The sequence below is a fragment of the Mesoplodon densirostris genome, chromosome 3, assembly GCF_025265405.1.
Source record: "Mesoplodon densirostris isolate mMesDen1 chromosome 3, mMesDen1 primary haplotype, whole genome shotgun sequence".
Classification (NCBI taxonomy): Eukaryota; Metazoa; Chordata; class Mammalia; order Artiodactyla; family Ziphiidae; genus Mesoplodon; species Mesoplodon densirostris.
The window spans coordinates 90,900,513-90,921,024 of record NC_082663.1 but is presented as its reverse complement, the minus strand read 5'-3'; the positions used below and the strand labels follow the sequence as shown (position 1 = coordinate 90,921,024).

The following is a 20,512-nucleotide window of genomic DNA, read 5'->3' as shown; positions in this document are numbered from 1 at the left end:
TTAAAGTAATATTGAAATTGCCTCCTCATTTAAAAAAGCTAGGGGCAAAATGAACTGATAGTTTTTAATGAATGAATGAATGAATGGTTTTTAAAAAACCACATATATTTTTCCATGTTCTTTTCTTACCCTCAAATATTTCTTTCACTGATTCACGATTAATTCAAAGTTTCACTGATTCACTCATGCATTTATTCATTCATTTTGCTTTAATCATTTCCACATTGTTTATCTCCATGTCAGACCTTTCTCTTCAGTTCTACTTCTAAATACTCAACTGCCTTTTCAATGTCTTCACAAATATCTTACAGGCACTTCAGATTCAACATGCCTCAGAATAAACTCATTATTTCACCCCCCAATCTCCTCCCTCCACAAGAAAACCCCCAAAACCGAACAAACCAAAAAACCGTGCTCGTCTTCCAGTATTTCCTAAGTCTAGAGACCTATCATCCAGCTGCACATGGCAGAAACATGGAAGATGTCTTGATACTGACTTCCTTGAAAGCTTCCCTTCCCTGCATTCACTCTTCCCTCTAGTCCGGTCTCCACACTGCAGCCAGAGTAATCTGCATGGAACATGAATGTGATCTCTCCTACAAATAGATAACTAATAAGGGCCTACTGTATAGCACAGGGAACTCTTCTCAATACTCTGTAATGACCTATATGGGAAAAGAATCTAAAAAAGAGTGGATATATGTATATGTATAACTGATTCACACTGCCGTACAGCAGAAATTAACACAAAATTGTAAATCGACTATACTCCAATAAAAATTTAAAAAAACAACAAAACAAAATCCCTACAATGGCCTCCATAGCTCTCAGGGTCAGGACCACCCTCCTGCACCTGGCCTACACCTCACAGGGTCTGGCCCCTGCTACCTCTCTGGTCGCATCTCAAGTCACTATTTAACCTAGTCATAGTCTGATTACCTTTCACTGTCTTGAAAGGCCGTTCTCCTTCCCACCTCCAAGCCACTCTCTCCCAGTTGGTTGTTTCCTCTCTCCTCTTCCATCTTCCCTTAGTTACTTAACTTTCGGTTCAAATGTCATTTCTTCAGAGATGCCTTCCACAGCCTCAGGATGGGGTTATATCCCACTTTAAAATGCATTCTTTGTATGAATATCTGTTAATGTATGGCTCATTCGCTAGACTTTAAGCTCCTCAAGGACAGAGACCCCATCTGATTTGCTCAATTTATTATTCCAAACACCAACCATGTGCTTGACACATAGAAAGTACTTAAGTAAATATGTGATGACTTCAATTGAACTAACATTATGGAACACTTGCCCTTTGACTGCTTTTCAATACCCAGATGCTTACAAAGTCAGTGGCTAAAGTATTCTTTAATAAAATTAGAAGGGAAAAGTAAAATGTTTAAGTTCTGCTAAATATGGTAAAAGGTCAATTTAGAAATCCCTTGGGAATTAAGCTTATTTTTTAATACAGTCAGTCACGTAAAAGAAATTCAATAAATTACCCCAATATTTGTTGGGTGGCTCTTGCAATTTAGACCGCTGTATGCTATTTTTTAAATCTCTACTATAAAAGGCCTTTGGAAATCCTTTCTTGTTTCTTGTCCACTCTCTTCCCCCAATGTACTCTTTAACAAATTATCAAATATCTTTCACTTCTCTCATTTTCCTTGAGAGTAGAGAGCATGACTAAAGAGGGCCTTTTACAAAGAAGGCATTCAATACATGGTTTTGCATTGATTTAACCCATGGAATATAGACAGGCTTTAGAAATTATGAATAAATTGAGGAATTTTACCAGGCAAGCTTATATGATATCAAAAAGCAAAAATATAGACATCTCAATAATTGTTTCTACTAGGATATGCATTTAAGTATAAATTTGATATGAAAATTATAATTTTCTTTCCTTTACTAATATATATTTGAAAAAATAGTCTTAAAATTGATATGGCACAATGTGACAAAAAAAAGAGTGAATTCTTAAATTACACACCATTTATGTTTTCATTTAATTATGAAGAGGTTTATAGATTATTTGTATATCATGCCATATGGTTATGTCCTACCTTGAGTTTTAAAATATCTCAAATAGCAGACATAATTATTTTAATTTTTTCCTTCATTAATTTATGTAAGTAAATAGATGCCTAATTTTTAAAAAGTATAATGGGAATTTTAAGAATGAAGGGAGAAATACTATTCACTGAGAATTAAAGTTACTCATTATATACTGTCTTAAAAGGCAAGGAACTAAGTACCTCTGCACTATTCTAGCCATACCATTCATATTCTTTCATTATTTACACAATGAATGGACAGAGGACACGTAAGGGAGAAAGAAGCTAAATGAAATATGTGCCTATTGAGCTCTCTAATACATAATAATACATCTTATGTTTGCTGCCCAATTATTTCAAACTACATGTTAAAAATTAATACTTTCTGGCATGTTATAAACTACTGCTGTTTTCTTAAGCCCTGATCATTGTCTGCAATAGGACAGGGTCAATATAAAAAATAACTACTGTTAGATGAAAAAGGGATTGAAACAGGATAGTATTCACCTTCTGTGACTCTTGGAGGATGACAATATCTTCAGAAGAGCACTGACATTGACTCACTAAAACTCTGGGGTGATCACATTCACACAATCAAAAAAATACTCTGAGCATCCTAAAACCTTCATTCTGCCTCACAACAGAAAAAGAATTTTGGTCTGTTTGTGTAACACATACTGGTTTGCATCACACATAATTACTTCTTCATTTATGCAATATAAAGAAATGAATCAGTGAAAAATAAAAATGGAAGAATAACATTTAGGGGTGAAACAGTTTAGGATTATTTTTCCAGAAAGTTCTTAGTCATCTAATGGCATTCGATTAGTACTTTGGACAGCAGATAAGACCTATTTCATTTATTCATTAATTTATCCACTTATTCATATGTCAGATATTTGTCACACTCTTACCTTTTGAAAAGTACCCAGTGAAAAATGTTCACAGAAAATTTACACTATTTCCTTCCCCCCAAAAAAGCAAATCAAACTGTGCAATAAAAAATGTTCAGTATTAAAAGGTCAATTTGAGAATACAAAATAGGGACATGTTTCTCTTCTATAACAATAAAAATGTCTATTCATAAGAAGTATAAATAAGTGTACCAGACCACAAACAGTAAGTCTCTAAGCTATTTTATAAAACTTTGATATTCATTATAATAGAGGCCATTTAATTTTACAGTACATAACCTTACATTAGAAGGAAATGGCCTTTGTTCCGTAAACAAAATAGCAAGTGAATGACATCTTCTCTCTTGTGTCGCTTTAGTTCTACAGATGACATTAAACCTCCAAGAATCAGACTTAAACCATTAACTAGCAACATTACCAAGTTATTAGGTTAGGTAAATAATAATTATTTTCTAGCAACATTACTGAGTTATTAGGTAATTATTAACCAGCAACATTACTGAGTTATTAGGTTAGGTAAATAATAATTATTTTCATACTCAAGTCATAAAACCAGAGCCCCGGGGGAAAATATAACCCTCTATAAATTATGTATACATTTAATTTTACTTATTTCTTTAAATCAATGGGTCTGTGACCTAGGATACTATTTGCAAGGTACCATTCTTAAAGATCTGTATCTTATTTGGAAAACATATGTCCAATTAAATGCAAAAAATTGCAGATGAGATCTTGAGGTTACTTTCTTTTATTTTTTTCCATTACAAGAAATATAAGATTAGTGTGGGAAAGTGAGAATGCCAGAAGGAGTGGCGCTCTGTCTACTCTTGGCTCTGTCACTAGCACAGTTCTCAGCATTTACTAGGCTCCCAGTAAAAAGAAAACTACGTGTTATGCTTTTATTTGGCTCACTATAGTTTGAAGCAGTCATGTTTGAATTACTAGAATTACAGAAAACAGAACATTGGAGAGTGTTTTACAGTCACCTGACTTTATGAGGAAAATAATACTGGAAGATCATTGTTTGATATCTGCGCAAATATGAAGTTATCTTTCACTCTTTCTTTCACTTACATATAATGTCTAATATCGCAGCAAATCCTGATGCTCTACCTTCAACATTCACCCAGAACCGATCACTTCTCGTGCTCTCCACCACTACCCTCCTGGTCCAGCTCCCCTGGTCTCTCACTTCAATTACTGCAATAGCTCTCTAACTGGTCTTCCCGTTTCTGCACTTGCCCCCTTAGAGTCTATTTTTAAAAAAGAATTCCAACTAATCCTTAAAAAACCTGGGACAGATCAAGTCAGTCCTCAATGGCTCCCATCTCATGAAGACTAAAAGCAAAGCCCTTTCCATGACTTATAAGATCTTCCTGTTCGGGCCACCGGATAACCGTCTAACCTCATTTTCTGTCTCCCTTATTGGACTTCTTTGGACATACCTGGCAGGTACCTATCTCAGGGCTTTTTGTACTTGCTACAAAGTTGCTAAAGTTTTTCTCACTGATATTCACAGGGCTTACTCCTTTCTCTCTTCTGGAACAGTGCCTACCCCTACCTTCCCATTCCCTTTAATCCTATTTTGTGACTCTCTATAACATTTCTCACCATGTGGAATATTTTATATTTACTTGCTTATTCTTTTTTAAGTGCATTTATTATCTGCTTCCCCTCTCTTTTGTAAGCTCCGTAAGGGCAGAGTTTTGTTTATTCGCCACTGAAGGGGGAGCAGAATTTGCAGCCCCAAAATATGCCTTTTAGGCTTAAGGATTATTTTGAGCTGATTTTTTGAGCAGACACAGGAGAAGCTCTGAAAACTGAGTAGTTACCCTTTTTAAGGGAAATTTCCATTTGTAAGGGTTTCTCCCTCTCTATCAGGAAGAGAGGGATGACTAAATCTCTAAAAAGTCATCAATGGAGAAAACACCGACTTAAATCTGCATAACAACCTTACCCTTGTTTACTGTGCTTTTCCTGGTAACTTCCTATAACTGGCCTCCCCTCTTCCCCAACATCTTTCTTTTGTCTTTAACTGGAGGTGGTATTTAAGGTGGTGGTTTGGGCCATTTCAGGGAGTTACTCAGTTTTCCTGGGTATCTCCCATGTATATAGGAGGTGTACTTGTTATTAAACTTCTGTTTTTCTCCTGTTAATCTGTCTTTCATTACAGGAGTCTCAGCCAAGAACCTAGAAGGGCAGAGGGCAAATTATTATCCTCCCCTATACTGCTGTAGCCATAGTATCTAGAAGAGTGTCTGGCCCACACATACTCAGGGCTGGAAACACATAGCTAAAAGTGTAATGAGAGTAAGGTAGCAAATTGTGGAGAAAAGGGCTGGAGATAGAGATGAACCACCTGGAGATTCCTAGGCTTTAACTTTGTTTTTTCTTCAGGGTGAGGATGTGGACTTATTGGCACCAACAAGAACCAATAGAGCCCAATGTTCAGAATATCACATTCAACAAAATCACACAGATGTATAAGTACTCCGTGAATAGTATCATAAGCTCCACATTACAGTCATTAGTAAGAAAATGAGTGTCTCAGATTCAACAAGGCCCTATCCTATGTAGACAGTGTCATCATTAGAAACTCTGGGGACCATGGTCAAGTGAACGGAGATATCCTGCATTTGTTTTTGCTTTATGTGGCCATTTTCTTCTGAAAAGTTTCTTGGCTAAGTAGACAACTGAATCTAATCTTACAGTGGTATGGACATGAGTCGTCTATTCCTGCTAAATTGTGAGCCTCTTGAAATGCTGTAGGGATATTTCTTATTGGAGAGCTTGGAGATACCCTCTTCCTACTCAAGTGGCCTTGCAGTGTCTAACCCAAATCAGTGTGTCAGAAAGAGTATTATTATCTTCAATTTATATTGGAAGAGACAAAAGTACAGTAGGTAACTTCATTCATTCATCCATTCAACAAACTTTTACTGAGCACCAAAACTAGATACTGGCAACTGTTCTCCATATCAAGGAATGAACAAGATAAAGCCAGTATCCTCATGGAGCTTACATTCTAGTTGAGGCAGACAATAAAAAGTAAACCAGTACTTTTTTATGGTTTCTATGTCTACATGTACCACTGTTATACATATACATATATTTATATACACACAGTTGCATATGTAGATATAAATAAAATAAATGTAAGGTCATGATAAGGACTGATGAAAAATGAAGCAGGGTAAAGGTTACAGTGAATGCTGAGGTAGGGGCGGGGAAGGGGTCCAAAGTCACACAGCTGATGTGCTACGGGGCCAGGATTCAAACACAGAGCATTCCAGTGTCAAATCTGTGGGCTTAACCACTATGCTGAAGCTGTTAAACGGCTCTGCAAACGCTAGGCTTCCAGGCTGTTAGAGCTGGCAGTGCAGAGGCAGACAGTCTGACTGGCACAGAGACACTTGAAAAGGGAAATCTGGGAATGAAAAGGCCTTCTCATTGTGCTTTTGAATTTCATCAAATAAAAAACATATTTAAAGATAATAATTGGACAAAACCCCTAGTAATTCTCAATATTAGTGAGGTGAGTCAATGCCCAGTAAATGGCTCAGGCTTGAGTTCTCTAGTTCCGTATGTTGATCGCTCTGATCCTGCCTCGGAGGCCAGAGAGTAGGAAACAAACATAAAAAACAAAAAAAGCAAGCGAGAAGGTTAAGCTTGTTTCTATGTCATCCATGTTCTAATGGATTCCTCAGAAGCCAGAATTTCTATTTGACCAAGACTAATTAGGAAAAGCTAGCTACTCTAGCATAAATCAGGTTTTACTTTAGAACCTGAATTCAACCAATGGTTACCCAAATGCCTGGGGTAATCATGAACCCAACTCCATAGTTCTGGGCTTAATCTCCGGTCTGTTGTATGGATGTGGTGTGAGCTAGGATTCAAGGAGACTGCACGACCACCTGCAGGAAAGAGTAAACCCACCAGCCCTTCACCAAGGAACTGGGTGGGGATTAATCATCCCAGAAAAATATGGAGTTAAGACTTGTAAAGCACTCTCTTATCTCTACAACGAGGCTTTCTCTAAATCAGCATTTATTAAATGGTTTTAAGATTTGCTTCATACAAGAGATGTCCACATGGCTGCTTATATTCACAAAAGGGAAGAAACTGAAAAGTATATCTAACACATAGTTTAAGTGTTTTGCTTAGTTTCACAGCCTTTGTCATTCACTTGATCTAGACTTGGGTCATCCATTCACCAGCTGTATGACATTGGACAAGTTACTTATTTTGATGGCTCAACATTTTTCTAGTGTGAAATAGAGATAAATGGTCATAGAAATATGAAGACTAAATAAGATAATGAATGTGCTTGCCCAAGAGGAATCATTCAATGAATGCGTGGTAGCCATCTTTTAGGGAGCCTGCTCAGTATGTGTCCCATCCTCTGAGAATTATCCCCTCACACACAGTAACCGGCTCCTGTAAGTCTATGTTAACAGTCATCCTGCTTACTTTTCCCTTGTCTAGCCATGTTATTGATTAAAACAGGGGTAGACACCTAATATAAACTGGGCCAATCAATTCTTTCTGCCAAGAATTTGAAATGAGACCTCAAAGAGTAATTAATTATCTGCAGATGAGGGGCTTGGAAGGTTGTGACTCGAATGTCACTTGAGGGACCTTTGCACATCGGGGCAGAGGACTGTTGTCTTCAGAGCAAGAGGGAAATGAAGTAGCAACATAGCAAGAAGAAATAATGAAAGACCAAGTGAACACAGAGGGTAAACAGAAAGAGATGCTGCTTTGGTTCCTGACTGCTTCCCAGTTCCTAATTATAATGACTGCCAGAGCTGGCTGAACTTCCTGTCTTTTGAGTTCTGTGAGGTAACTCTATTTCCTTCTAATAAATTTCCTATTGCTTAAATTAGCTTAAGCAATTTCTGTTATTTGTAATCAAATAGGCCCTAAGAGAAAATGGAAACCAACCATTTGTGTTTGTTTAATGTAAAAGATCACTTTTGACATTCTGAACCAGAAATGTACTTAATGTAATTAAGTGAATAAAAGTCAGAAATAATAGAGAATGATGTATAGGCCAATTTTCCTCTATCATTTCTATGTAACATAAGACAAGGCTAGCCCTCACTAAACCATGAAACAGTGCTCATGTACTCCTATTCCCTTCTTCCCCTCTCTTTTCACTCTCAAGGACTTTCATTCCATTTACTGGACTGAGCTGAATTCCTGAACAGTGTCCTACATATGCTGCATCTTTCCTACCAGTAACCATAAATCAAAACTCATCCGTTCTCTGACCCTTTACCCCAAATCCATCATTTCTGTTTTCTAAGAAGGCAGTTAGATACTCTGGTACATTAACTCAAGCCAACATGTTAACTGATTCCAGTATAAGAGAAAGCCTCCTTTTTCATTCCTGGAAACATACATGTGACTTTAGGAAAAAATCCTTTAATTAAAATGAATGAAACTAGCGATAGGAAATTCTGACACTGAATAATGTAGCAGGATAAATAATTTTTAGAAAGGTGTTCCTGTGAATACCAAACTGCTCTAGAAAAAAAAAAGGTTAAACTAGAGGAGGACCATATATTTTTGAGACATTTAAAATTACAGTCCTCTTTGTACTGTAGCAAAATTGGTTTAGAAGCTAAAAATAAAAGTACAGCTTAATATATTCAAAATTATAATCAAATGTTAGAACAAGAAAACCAGTCATAAATGCTTAGTCAACTAACTGAGATTATCACATTTCTATGCTAATCCTGTGTTTTTAATTAACAGATAAAGCAGAAGGGGGTATCTAAACAATAGTGTATAAAAAATGAAAAAAATTTTAAGCTCTAATTAAATGGAGAAGCAATAACAAAATACTGCTGCATTTCAGCAACTGTTCATTAAAAAACAACAGAAAACACCTTGGTATGTCTTTCTAAAACTACATTTCACAGGCTTCAGCATCCTCTTCTGTTTTTACTCATGACCGTAAAGAGTCCAGATGTTGATTATAAGCTGAGCCATCACACCAAACACCAGCTGGCCTTCTGCCCTGAATCTTCTAATTGGTCAGAAGATGCATTTCTTATGGAAAGCTGAGTCCAGTGTAGTGATTCAGAGTGGGGCTCTCAAACCAGAGTGCCAGGAGCCACATCCTGGATCTGCCACTTTCTTTTAATATGATCTTGGGCAAGATACTCAACCTCCCTAACCATAAGTCTCCTCATGTTACAACAAGCCCAACAATAGTACCTACTGTTGCCTTGAGGATTCACTCATTCACCTTTAAGTGCCAGGCACTGTTTTAGGCTTTTGGAATCCAAAAGTAAACAATATAGGTAAAAATTATTGCCCTCCTGAAGCTTAAGTTCTCATATATTGAATCAAAAGCACTTAATTAGCATAATGCCTGGTACTCAGTAAGTAATCAATAAATGTCAGTTGTTAGGCTCATGAATACTTGATTGAGACAGAACAAAACACTGGAATGGGAATGTGTCATAATGAAGTCAGCACATCTAAGACCTAACAGTGGCCCTGCCACTAATTCTCTAGGTGACCTTCATTTAATCTTTCTCAGCCTCAATTACTTAATCTGTAAACTGATCTTAAGATCCTTTTTATTAAATATATGGCAGATCATAAGACACAGAAAAGATGAAGGGTTCAAAAACACTGAAGAAAATATGCAGATACATTAAGCACAAGAATACTTTTCCACTACATTCAAAGTTTAGGAAGAACTCAGATGCTAGTCAGTTGCATTTAAAAAATAAAGAAAACTCTCAAGAGAGTTTCCATTTTCAAGGGAAAAATGTAAATGATCAATATCATACCATATCTATAGCTTCATGAAATATGAAATCACAAACAACAAAAATAAGACAGAAGCTACATCTTACATTTATCTTAAAAAGTACACACGCCTAAGCCTTATCAGAAATCACTGGATGAAATAATCTTCTTCTGGAACATATGTAAGTGAAATGTAATATTGTTCCTTTCTGGGCAATCTTAGCTTTCTTAAATTGTTTTTCCAATGAAACTTAAAAATAAAATTGGTCCCATACCTACACCTTTTCACAAGATTATACATTTTTCAAGATTCTGTAAATTTTGTTCAAATTACTTTCCTTTTTCAGTTAAAAACCACAGACTTTTAACTGTCTTAAAATTATCTGAATGTATGGCTAGATATTCCCAAGTTTAGCCAAATTAAAGGGTATACACGGCCCTTGGAAAGAAAGACCCTGTTTATCTGGCTCAGCCCAACGTTCCTTGGTATTCCCATTTTGATAGTATTATACTCTTCGTAGTTCCACGATTGTCATGCTTTCTCATGAAAAACATAAATTTGCTTTCCTCTTTGCTTCAGCTAGAAAATTCTTTCCCCTTCTATTCAATGATACACTCAAGTCTCACTCAAACAGTATCATCTGCAAAACTTTCCCTGATTACTCCCCACCATAGCTCCCAGACTGACAGGTCATATTAGACCCTCTTGATATTACTCCCATGGTATCTTGTACACATTGTCACTAAACTGATTATCTCTTTGCATTATTATTATTTTCTGTTACATCCTTCTGAAGGCAGGGATCATGATTCTCATATTGCTCTCATCCTGGCACAGAATAAGCTAATGTTCATGTTTTTGAAGTGCCAGAAATATCATTGTTCTCAATGGATAAGCAAAACATTTAGCAAACAATAAAATATTTGCAGTCTTATATATTTTCATTTGTAGAGTTATTAATCTTATTCCATAACAAAGAAGCATCATTGTGGTAGAGTAATCAAAAATGAAGAGGAATCAGTACAAGAGTTAAAATAGAAAAAGAAATCATATTCTATAGTACCTCTCCCAAGATACCTTTTCTGGCACTGACGATGACATACAATATCATGAAATGCAGAAATGCTTCCAAGACTCCCAATAGATTATGGTCTTTAACTCAAATACATGGCAATCAAGAGTTTATCCTCCCTTTATTTTCCATGGACAAATAAAATACATGGCACAAAACCAATTTTTAAAAATAAACCCAAATAAAAATAAATCTTGTAGTAGAACTCATCAGCAATAAAACCATAGACACCGTTACCATTTAAATCTAATATAATGTCAAACCTCAATCCACTTAACATCAAGAATCATCAGGTTTAATACTTTTTCCAGAGTGACAACTAGCAATCTAATAACACGCCACTGTAAGTAAACATACCCCTGCAAAGTTTATCAGTGTACTTCAAATATTTGTATGAAGTACAAGTAGGAAAGAAAATTTCACATTGGCTTATAGAATAATTATAAAGAAAACAGGGTTGATTACAACTAAACTGAAACACAAAATATCCAACACTCTCAAACTATAAGCAGAAATAGTTTCAATTAGAAACTTAGTGTATCAAGAGAACACTCCTGGAAGTGAAATGGAAATTACAACAAGAACGCTTTCCAAAAAAGCATGCCATTACTTTATGCAATTATTTGTTTCCATTTTATAGCTGTCATACTTGTTTACCTATAATGAAACATTGCTCTGCTCTTCTCATAGTAATCAAAACAATACAACAAAGCTAAAGAAAGAGAATATGTCCCCCAAAAGTTAAGATAATATTCTGGGGAGATTCAATTAGAAATATTTTCAAGTTCTGAATTCCAGTGACCTCTAATCAGTGAATGGGATAAAATGTATAAGTTCATATAAAATTTAAAGCATATTTAATTTTTTTTGCTTTGATTTGTAGGACAGAGACTTCAGAATTTATAGACATACATATATTTCGGGATGTCAAGAATAGAGCTTGGGGCCTTTCTTCATTACTTGAAAAATGAAAGGAAACTTTTAATCACGTTTTAGAAATTTTAAATTTTGAAATACCTTACTAGAAATTTTTCCAATGAGGAAAAATACTTTTCACTGTAGTGTATACTATATACATATATAGTATTTATATAGTTATGTTATATTTATACTATATAAATATATATATATGATATTTCTTAGGAGAAAAAAACATATAACGTGTCTTGAGTATATCTATTAAATATAAATCAATTAAAACTCCACTGCAATTACTACTGCTACCACAGAAACAGCAGAGGAGCACAGTCCTGTAGCACAAGTCACTTCCATAAAAAATTCAACACAAAGAATGATTTACTTTCTCAATATAGAGTCATGTATTGGTGAGGTACCAAAAAGGAAGAGAAAACAATTGAATTCATCCAAAAGAACATTTACGTTAAGACTGAAGAGGAACAAAAGATCACTGGCTAGAGAGATCATAAAATTCATCCAGTAATCATGATTAACAAGAGAAATAAGAATAGCAAATAGTTTAGAATGTATCAGTGGAAGTGATTATAGAAAAATATTATATTGTTGTTATAATATAGCTAGTAAGGAAAATCATATCAAAAATGTATTTATGAAAACAAAGACAAAAAGAAAATATTCTATGTGACAGATGACAAATTTGGAGTTTTTGTGTTAATGCTTGTCAGCACCCTGACAGATGTGACTAATCTATCACTGGACTCTTTGTCACTGATCCTGGAATCCTTCTCAATGCACAACACAGACAGCCACTACCAATCACTGAAAGTCGGCACTGAAACCTATTTGTCAAATCTGCTCTCAGCAACATTGTTCAAGATGTTCAATCAGGAACCTTACCCCCAGGCAAATACTACAGGACTATGTACAATCTTCTAGGATATGTGGTCAAGCGCGGGTTGACTTTCAAAAATTTGGAAATGCATGAAAATTCTTAAAAACCAAAATGGGAAAATAAAATTACAGCAGATAATGTTATGATTCTGTAAGTGGGATAAATTTTTAAAGCTAACTGCCATCGGCAATTTAGAATGGTTTCAATTCTCATGATAGAGGCACTTAAAGAAATACAATCATCCATTTGCAAGAAAAGCAATCACTAAAGGCAGCAAGAAATTCCCTCAACCACAACACACCAGAAATTAAAGACTGTTACTGGTAACTGACATTAAAACAGTTTCAAGAATGTATATTTATTATGGCTTAAAGCTATAAATAGTCTAAGAGTTAAAAAAAAATCTGAGACATGATAAAAACTGCAGTAGAGAATGTGATAACCAAAGTAGCTTTAACACCTGAGCAATCAAAATTATAGGTTTTCTCTAAATAAAGGGCAAAATCCTTAATTGTTACTTTTAACATGAAGTAATGAAATTAGTGATAATGCAATTCTTGTCCAAAATTAATTTTTTTTAGTCTTCACAAATATATATTACAATGTGATTTGATCTACATTCATAGAAAGTAAATACAGTCTATATTCATAGAAAGTAAAACAGGAATATGATAGTAGCTTAGTTTTAGTTGTTTTAATTTCCAGAAAAATAGTATCCCTATTGAAATGTATTTTAAAACATATGTGACTGTTGAACCATATTTGAAACATAAGCCATAATTTTAGTTTCAGAATAAAACTGAACACTAAGCAAAATTTGGGGGGGGGATTAAGTAAAAAATATTCAGTGAGATCAAATAAATGTATATTTAAGGTGCATATAACTTTGTTCTGCTGCAATTCTATGTTGTACAACCTCATAAGAATATGAAGTCAAAGGCTGCATAATGAAGCACATGAGAGAAAAATATACCTCAAAAACCAACCAGCTTAAAGTTCACAATGGTTCAATCTGACAATGAACCTTCCCCACGTTAAACAGTATCATGTGCTGTTTCAAGCAAATAAAAACTACATCAAATCCCCCACTTTATTTTGCTTATATACACTTAGCCATATTTAGGATCTGACATGAATTCTGCAAGAGATCTTAATTTGTATTCACACTTAGCAAAAAAAGATTACTTTCAGCTACAAGCAGCTAAAACCACAATCTATAAAGCGTTAAAACCAAGTTGCTGGTCTTGATATAATTAGAGAAAGTTTGCTAAAATCTCCTTTGAAATAACTAGTGTGCTCAAATCTTTTACCCTTGGCCAAATTCACTGTCATGAATTGTTTTACTAGTAGGATTTTCTGTAACTTTATAAGTAATTTCTTTGAAAAAGGAGAATAAGTAACACATGAAACAATCTTATTTGGCTATAAGTTTGTAGCTGCTTATATGAAATTAGTGATAATGACAAGTGACTTACTTGTGGTATATCTTATCACTATGCCATTCATGATTATAATAAAACAAATTTTAATTAGTAAGTCATTGTCTAATGAGGTATACTTACCCCAGGAAGACAGAAAACAAGTGTTTCTGTAAACTAAGTAAGCAACTGTCAAAGAATGCTTTCACACAAAATATGAAAACCAACAAGAAAATACATGTTTTGTGAAAGAAATTCACTGCTTTATGATAGCAAGTATATCAGTTTTCTAATACCCTATTAATAAAACTGGAAAATGTTTTAAAAATATTCTCCTTACCTGTGTATACAGTTTTTACTCTCAAGATAGGCCATACCAGAAGCAGCATCTAATGAAAATTTCACTAATTGTTTGAGTTTTATTTCATCCTTCTTCTTTCTCAGAAAGGACAGGAAATCACCTCCTAGAAGAATTGACAAATGAACAATGAGACAAGATCATGATGAAAGTCATATTTATCACCTATTAGAGATACCTGACAGAACAAAAAGCATTACACATTTAACCATACTTTTTGCCCATTTCATTTAAGGTGAGGATAAAAGAAAATATGAAAAGAACACATCTTATTAGAAAGCAGACACCATGAATTTTCTTAGATGCAGTTTAAGTACTTTAAGTGCTTCACACTGTATATTACCCAACACATAATAATATTCAAAGACATACTCTTTCCTCTGTCATAATTTCTCACCAATTTGCCTGGATAAAATTTTCTAAGAAAATTTTAAGATAAAAAAATTTTTTCTAAGATAAAATTTTCTAAGAAATTTTATTTTCTCTAATACCAAATAAAAGATTACAATGATTATGAGTTAAAAAAGTAAATGATATCAAATTAGTTATCAGATTCAGTGACTGCTTAAAAAATTGAGATTATTAACAACACCATCACTAATAGTAGAGGTCAGACAGGAAAAAAAAAAAGAAGACTATGATTTTGATAAGATTTAGTTGCTGAGTCAGATTGCATTTTTGTGCATCAAATGAATTCCAGTGATGACTTAGAGAAACTCCATAAAACAGCATGGTCCAAAAAAAATGTAATGCAAGCCCCATAGTAATTTTAAATATACCGGTAGCCACATTTTAAAAAGTAACAACAATAAAAAGGTGAAAGTGACTGAAATAGTATGTTTTTTCTTTAGCCCAATATATATAAAATATTATTAAATCAACATGCATCATTACAAAATTATTGTGGACATATTTTACATTTTATCATCCTAAGTCTTTAAAGTATGTTGTGTATTTTACATGTATGGGACATCTCAATTTAGATGCAAATTTCCATCTGAAGTATTTGATCTGTATTTAGATTTCATCAAATTTACAGTTAAAAAAGTAGATTCACATACCTAGGTTGTTCCAAACATACTTAACCTTTTCTAATAACTGAATCATGTTACTGGAAATTAATTAAATTTTAAAATGTAAATCAATTAAAATTAAATGAAATTCAAAATTCAGTTTTTTAGAAGCACTAGATACGTTTCAAAAATTCAAGAGCTCAGGAGCCACATATGGCCAGTGACAACCATGTTAAATAGGGTAGCCTTAGACTGCATTCACTAACAGCATGGCATTAAACAATTTCCTTGTTAATGTATAGTGTAATGTATTGCATTATTAAACAAAACAAAACAAAACCAAGTTAAAGTATATTAGGATGAATGTTCTCTAAAAACAGTCATCCCTACTTTCTCTTTCTATTAGGCCCTCTGATATTAAGCCAGAATTTTGCAAAAGGGATTAACATTTTAATTGTCATTTCCTGATGTTTTTGATCCTCTTCACCAGGGATCTAGGCCTCCTTAAATAGAACAACTCTAGAGATGAAGACTTAATGGCTTTTTCTTTAATGAGAATACCTAGAAAATAAACATCTGCCTAACTCTCCTTAGAAAGTTCTTTTTCTAATCTCTTCTCCTATTCACAAATCAGTATTACAGAAATTTAGGTGGACTATTTGCAAAATCACTAAGCTATATGCTTTAAAAATAATCTTAATGGTGTCAGATAATTTACTTTTTTTCCTGTTCTTTTAAAGAGAATATCAAATTTATTACTATGAACATTACTGAAATAGCTTCTATCAAGCTTGACTTAATTTTCTGAAACAAAAACAAAAACACCTAAATGCAACAGTAAACAGCAAAATTACCATTAATTTCTCAACTTTAATAGGTACAAAAAATGTCTATTAAAATGGACTTGAAATCAATATTTAGTTCAAGTTACTTCCTGGACCAATATTCACATATATTAGTTATTTTGTTAGATATACATTGGTCTAGTTTAGAAAAAGTGCACCCTTCTGGTCTTGAAACCACACAGCATTTTTTCTAAGCTACGGAATAACTTTCAAATGAAAAAATCTTTTCTGCAATTTGATTAAAGCATAGTATGACATAACCCCAGTGTTCTGTGGAATCCTAATATTATTTCTTTCCAAAACTAGCTCACATTCAGCACTTTTCCTTCTGCTTCCTGCTCTTTTTAAATTAGTCTTTCACATAATCCTCTTCATACTCCCAATCCCCGGCCCAGCCTGTAAACCCTGTGAAGAGAACTGCACTTCTGTTGTTCAGTATGCTAATTTCAGTGCCCACCACAGGATGCCTAGCATGTAATAATACCTCAATAAGCATGAAGACAAGCTACCCATGAAAGTTTTTATTAATTTTAAACATTTCTTCCTTAGCTTCTCTCCAATGTTTAGAATTATGCTTTTCAAGTACTTGTTAAATGTTAAAATAATGTTTAGAAAAGGATGACATTACATCTCTTATCAATGGCACCTGACAGATGCCATAAAATTCTTTAGATTCCAACAATAAAACTTAGTACATTTAAGACTGAGCTCATCTTGATAGATGCTTCTGTAACACCACTGCCTTACAAACTGCATCATTTAAAAAAATAATTTGTAAAGAAGCAATCCTTAATAGATAAGACTGTAAACCAACAAATGCACACTAGATTAATAAACAAAGAAAAGACAACACTTAAATAGAATTAAAAATTGGCTGAAAAGTGATGCCAAGTCAATAATAAGTACTAGGAAGGTAGAGTTAGATGCAGCTATCAGAATACTGTGACACAGCCAAAGATACAGACAAAGGGTATCTGATTGTCTCTTAGTTAATCCAAGACTATTTCTACCTTAGAGAAATTTCTTGCTTAAAATCACTAAATCATTAAAGTAAAATTTAAATTTATTTCCAATTTATAGTTATTCATGCCACAGACACAGTGATCTTAAGTAAAGTAGCAGAGCTGCACCATTCCACAGCCCTAGTCAGCTTCCTGCAGAACACTGTCGAGAAGCAAGGTCTTCAGGAACAAAATTAAATAATTAGCATTCAGTACGGAAAGCCTAAACCTTGGGCGAGTGTAGCCATTAAGGACCCTGCAGCAAAAAGTAAACTCTCCAAAGGACAGACTATGAGACTAAAGCTAGGATACCAAGAAAATAATTCAGACTGGGCCAGAAACATTTCCGTGGGGACTGTACCTGATTATTATCATTTAGTGAAGACGAACTGGAGACTGACATCAGATGATATGATCTTTAGTATTCACTGTGAGGTTACTGTAGAAGATAGTGTCTGTTTCTTTGAACTCATTCTTTTGTCATTTTCATTGTGGCAGTTTAAAGAACCTCTCTTAGAATGTGTGATACATAATCATACATGCAGCACATGTATATACATGTTTGTATATGTATGTGTGTATGTGTGTAGCTGGAGTACCCCACCTGACCACTGCAATAAGATGGTGGTGTTCATAACTGGGTAAAACAAGATAATAACTCCCCCTTTGTAACTCTGTCTTACCAAAGCTTATTTCTGTATGGCACATTAAACCAAGACAGGATGGATTATTTTCTAGAATTCTTCACCAGTGATGAATTTCTAAGACAATTCTTAGCATGTTTTTATAGCCAACTTTTAGTTTACTAACGAGACAGCATTACATGGTGAAAGGAACATGGATATTGAAGTCGTGCTGATCTAGGTCTGATTGAAATGGAGCAAGTCCTATGGTCCTTGCCTCGCACCCCTCGCCCCATGTCCTCAGCCTGCCTTTTGTCTGTGGAAAAACTTTAGCTAAAGAATGAGTTTAATCAGAGAAGTGAGAAAATGCAGAAACAGAGGAAAACAGTCAAAGGAGACCAAATAATAATAGTTTAGTCATTAAGCATAGTCGAGGACATTTAGTTCCTCCTTAAGGGCTGTAGATAATATTCTGAGCCTTATCCTGTGAGCTGTCTTATAGAGACGGAAACCGCCACCATGTGGAATAAGTTAACTACATGATGGCTAGGCTGTGGCCATGACATAAGCTGCCGCAGTTCCGAGAACTGGCCTCAAAGAAATAGAAACAAACCGAACCTGGAACTGAAGATTTATTGTACCTAGGACAATCAAGATGACAGTGTCAGACTACCGATGACCAATTTCAGGATGACTGTCAGAGCTGAATGTATTGTTTCTGCATGTAGCCTCCTCCCTCTGTCTATAAAAGCTCTTGCCCCCTGATTGTCAGGGCTGCGGGTGGGGGAAGTCGGCCTTTGGATAGGTGTCCACCCCTGCCTCCACCCTGGTTGCCGGCATCCAAAATAAAGCAAACTTTCCTTTCCCCCAACCTGGCCTCTTTATTGGCTTTTGAGTGGCGAGCAGCCAGACCCCACTTTCGGGTACATGATTAGCTATGGGACCTGGGGTAAGTTGTTCAATCTCTCTAAACTTCTTTAAAACATAAGGATTAATTCCTTTTATTTCTCAAGATGGTTTTGAAGACTAAAATGTATCTAAAGCACTAAGCATATGCCTAGCACATGGTACACACAATAAACACTACAACTTATTATTTTTGTTGAAGTTATTTTGCATATAAAATAAGGAAGAGTTGTAGCAGGGACTGGTTGTTTGTCGCACAACATCAATTTTCCCTCATTCACCTCAATTTCCTTTAGGAGACTGCCCTTCTCCCATTTTGGAAAGCATTTACCTCACCTCAACAATAAAGGTGATCCTAGATTCACTTAACCCAATCAATGGAGTCCATTTCCCAGTGACTGGCTCAGGGACAGGCACATAGTTTAATTTAGGCCACTGAGATACAAGGAGATACTTTAAAGGGTGAAATAAACTTTTTTTTTTTTTTTGAGAGAAGTTCCAGGAAAGAAGCATTCTCTGCAAGTGGAAGTGTACAGGACAGCATGTAGCACCACAAAGACTGGCAGCCTTGGGATGAAGATATCACCATGGAAAGCAGAAAGAGTAAAGGAAAAAGAATACTTTTTGGTGACATGTTTGATCCACTGGATCACATACTGCCTCAAGAGTGATTTCCCTCTAGATTTTCCAATTAAGTGAATGAATACAAGCTCTAAGTTTTTTGATATATCTCCCATATTAGCACTCAATGATTCCTTATGGATAAAATAGTATCTATATTAGAAGACCTTGAGAATTAAAAAGATAATATATATATAGGTGTATATATATATATATATATATATATACACCTATATATATATATAAATGTCTGGAACAATTAGGAAATAATAAATAGAAGTGCTTTATTTTGTTTGCAGCCAACCTTTAGTAAGAGGATAAAAGACCATTTTATTCTCAGCAGCTCTTTCTCAAAGATTTCTTACTCTGTGCTGTGAAAATCTGATCCTACCCATTCTTTCAGTATTAATGGGACTCTGAGGAACTGATCATATTAAACAAACTCGGAGAGATTATTATGTAAACAAGAATACTAATTTATCAATTTGTCGTTTGAGAAAAGGGATCATCAGGGCCAAACCACTAATGACTTCTTGTCATTGAATCATGTAGAGATCTTAATTTATCTTCAAACAACTTCAAAGGTTATTAAACTAAGAGATACTAGTCCCTAGTGATACATAAAATGTATAATTCATTACCCTTGTTTTTTGGGTTATCAATTTATTCCTGAGAAGTTTGGTTTAGTTGTATTCACTTATACATTTAAAATAGGATCGTAATCAAAGCAACTATTAAATTATAGAGAGCTATTATGGGGGCTCCATTTATGTCATTGTTCAGAGTTCTTATTTAAAACAAAAATAAACTTTAGTTTAAGTCAATAGAGTTTTGACTGTTAGCCAGCCCATCAAAAATAAGGGGAAAAATCTATATGATAATCATAAACAATGAATGCTGATTCAACTTTTACCCAATGAGACACAGAATAGGTTTTATATAATAGGAGGTAAGCCAAAACAAGTTCTTGAAGAAGAAAGGATCCATCAAACACTGAAGCAGAGAATACTGACTGGTAAATGTAGGTTATATTTAGGAGAGATGGATTTCACAGAAAGAGAGATTAGCTGGGAGAACGTGTGAGTTGTTAATCGAGGTGATGAGGGCTTATACTAAG

General features: G+C 34.6%; 1 protein-coding gene across 5 annotated transcripts in view; it reads right to left on the bottom strand.

Annotated features, from left to right (window-relative positions):
• Positions 1 to 20,512, bottom strand: part of FER (FER tyrosine kinase) — a 470,473-nt gene that overhangs the window by 94,073 nt on the left and 355,888 nt on the right. For all 5 annotated transcript variants that reach the window (XM_060093231.1, XM_060093230.1, XM_060093228.1 and 2 more), the window contains one exon: positions 14,369 to 14,492. In XM_060093231.1, coding sequence (XP_059949214.1) covers positions 14,369 to 14,492 — 124 coding nt within the window. The remainder of the gene's footprint in view (positions 1 to 14,368; positions 14,493 to 20,512) is intronic.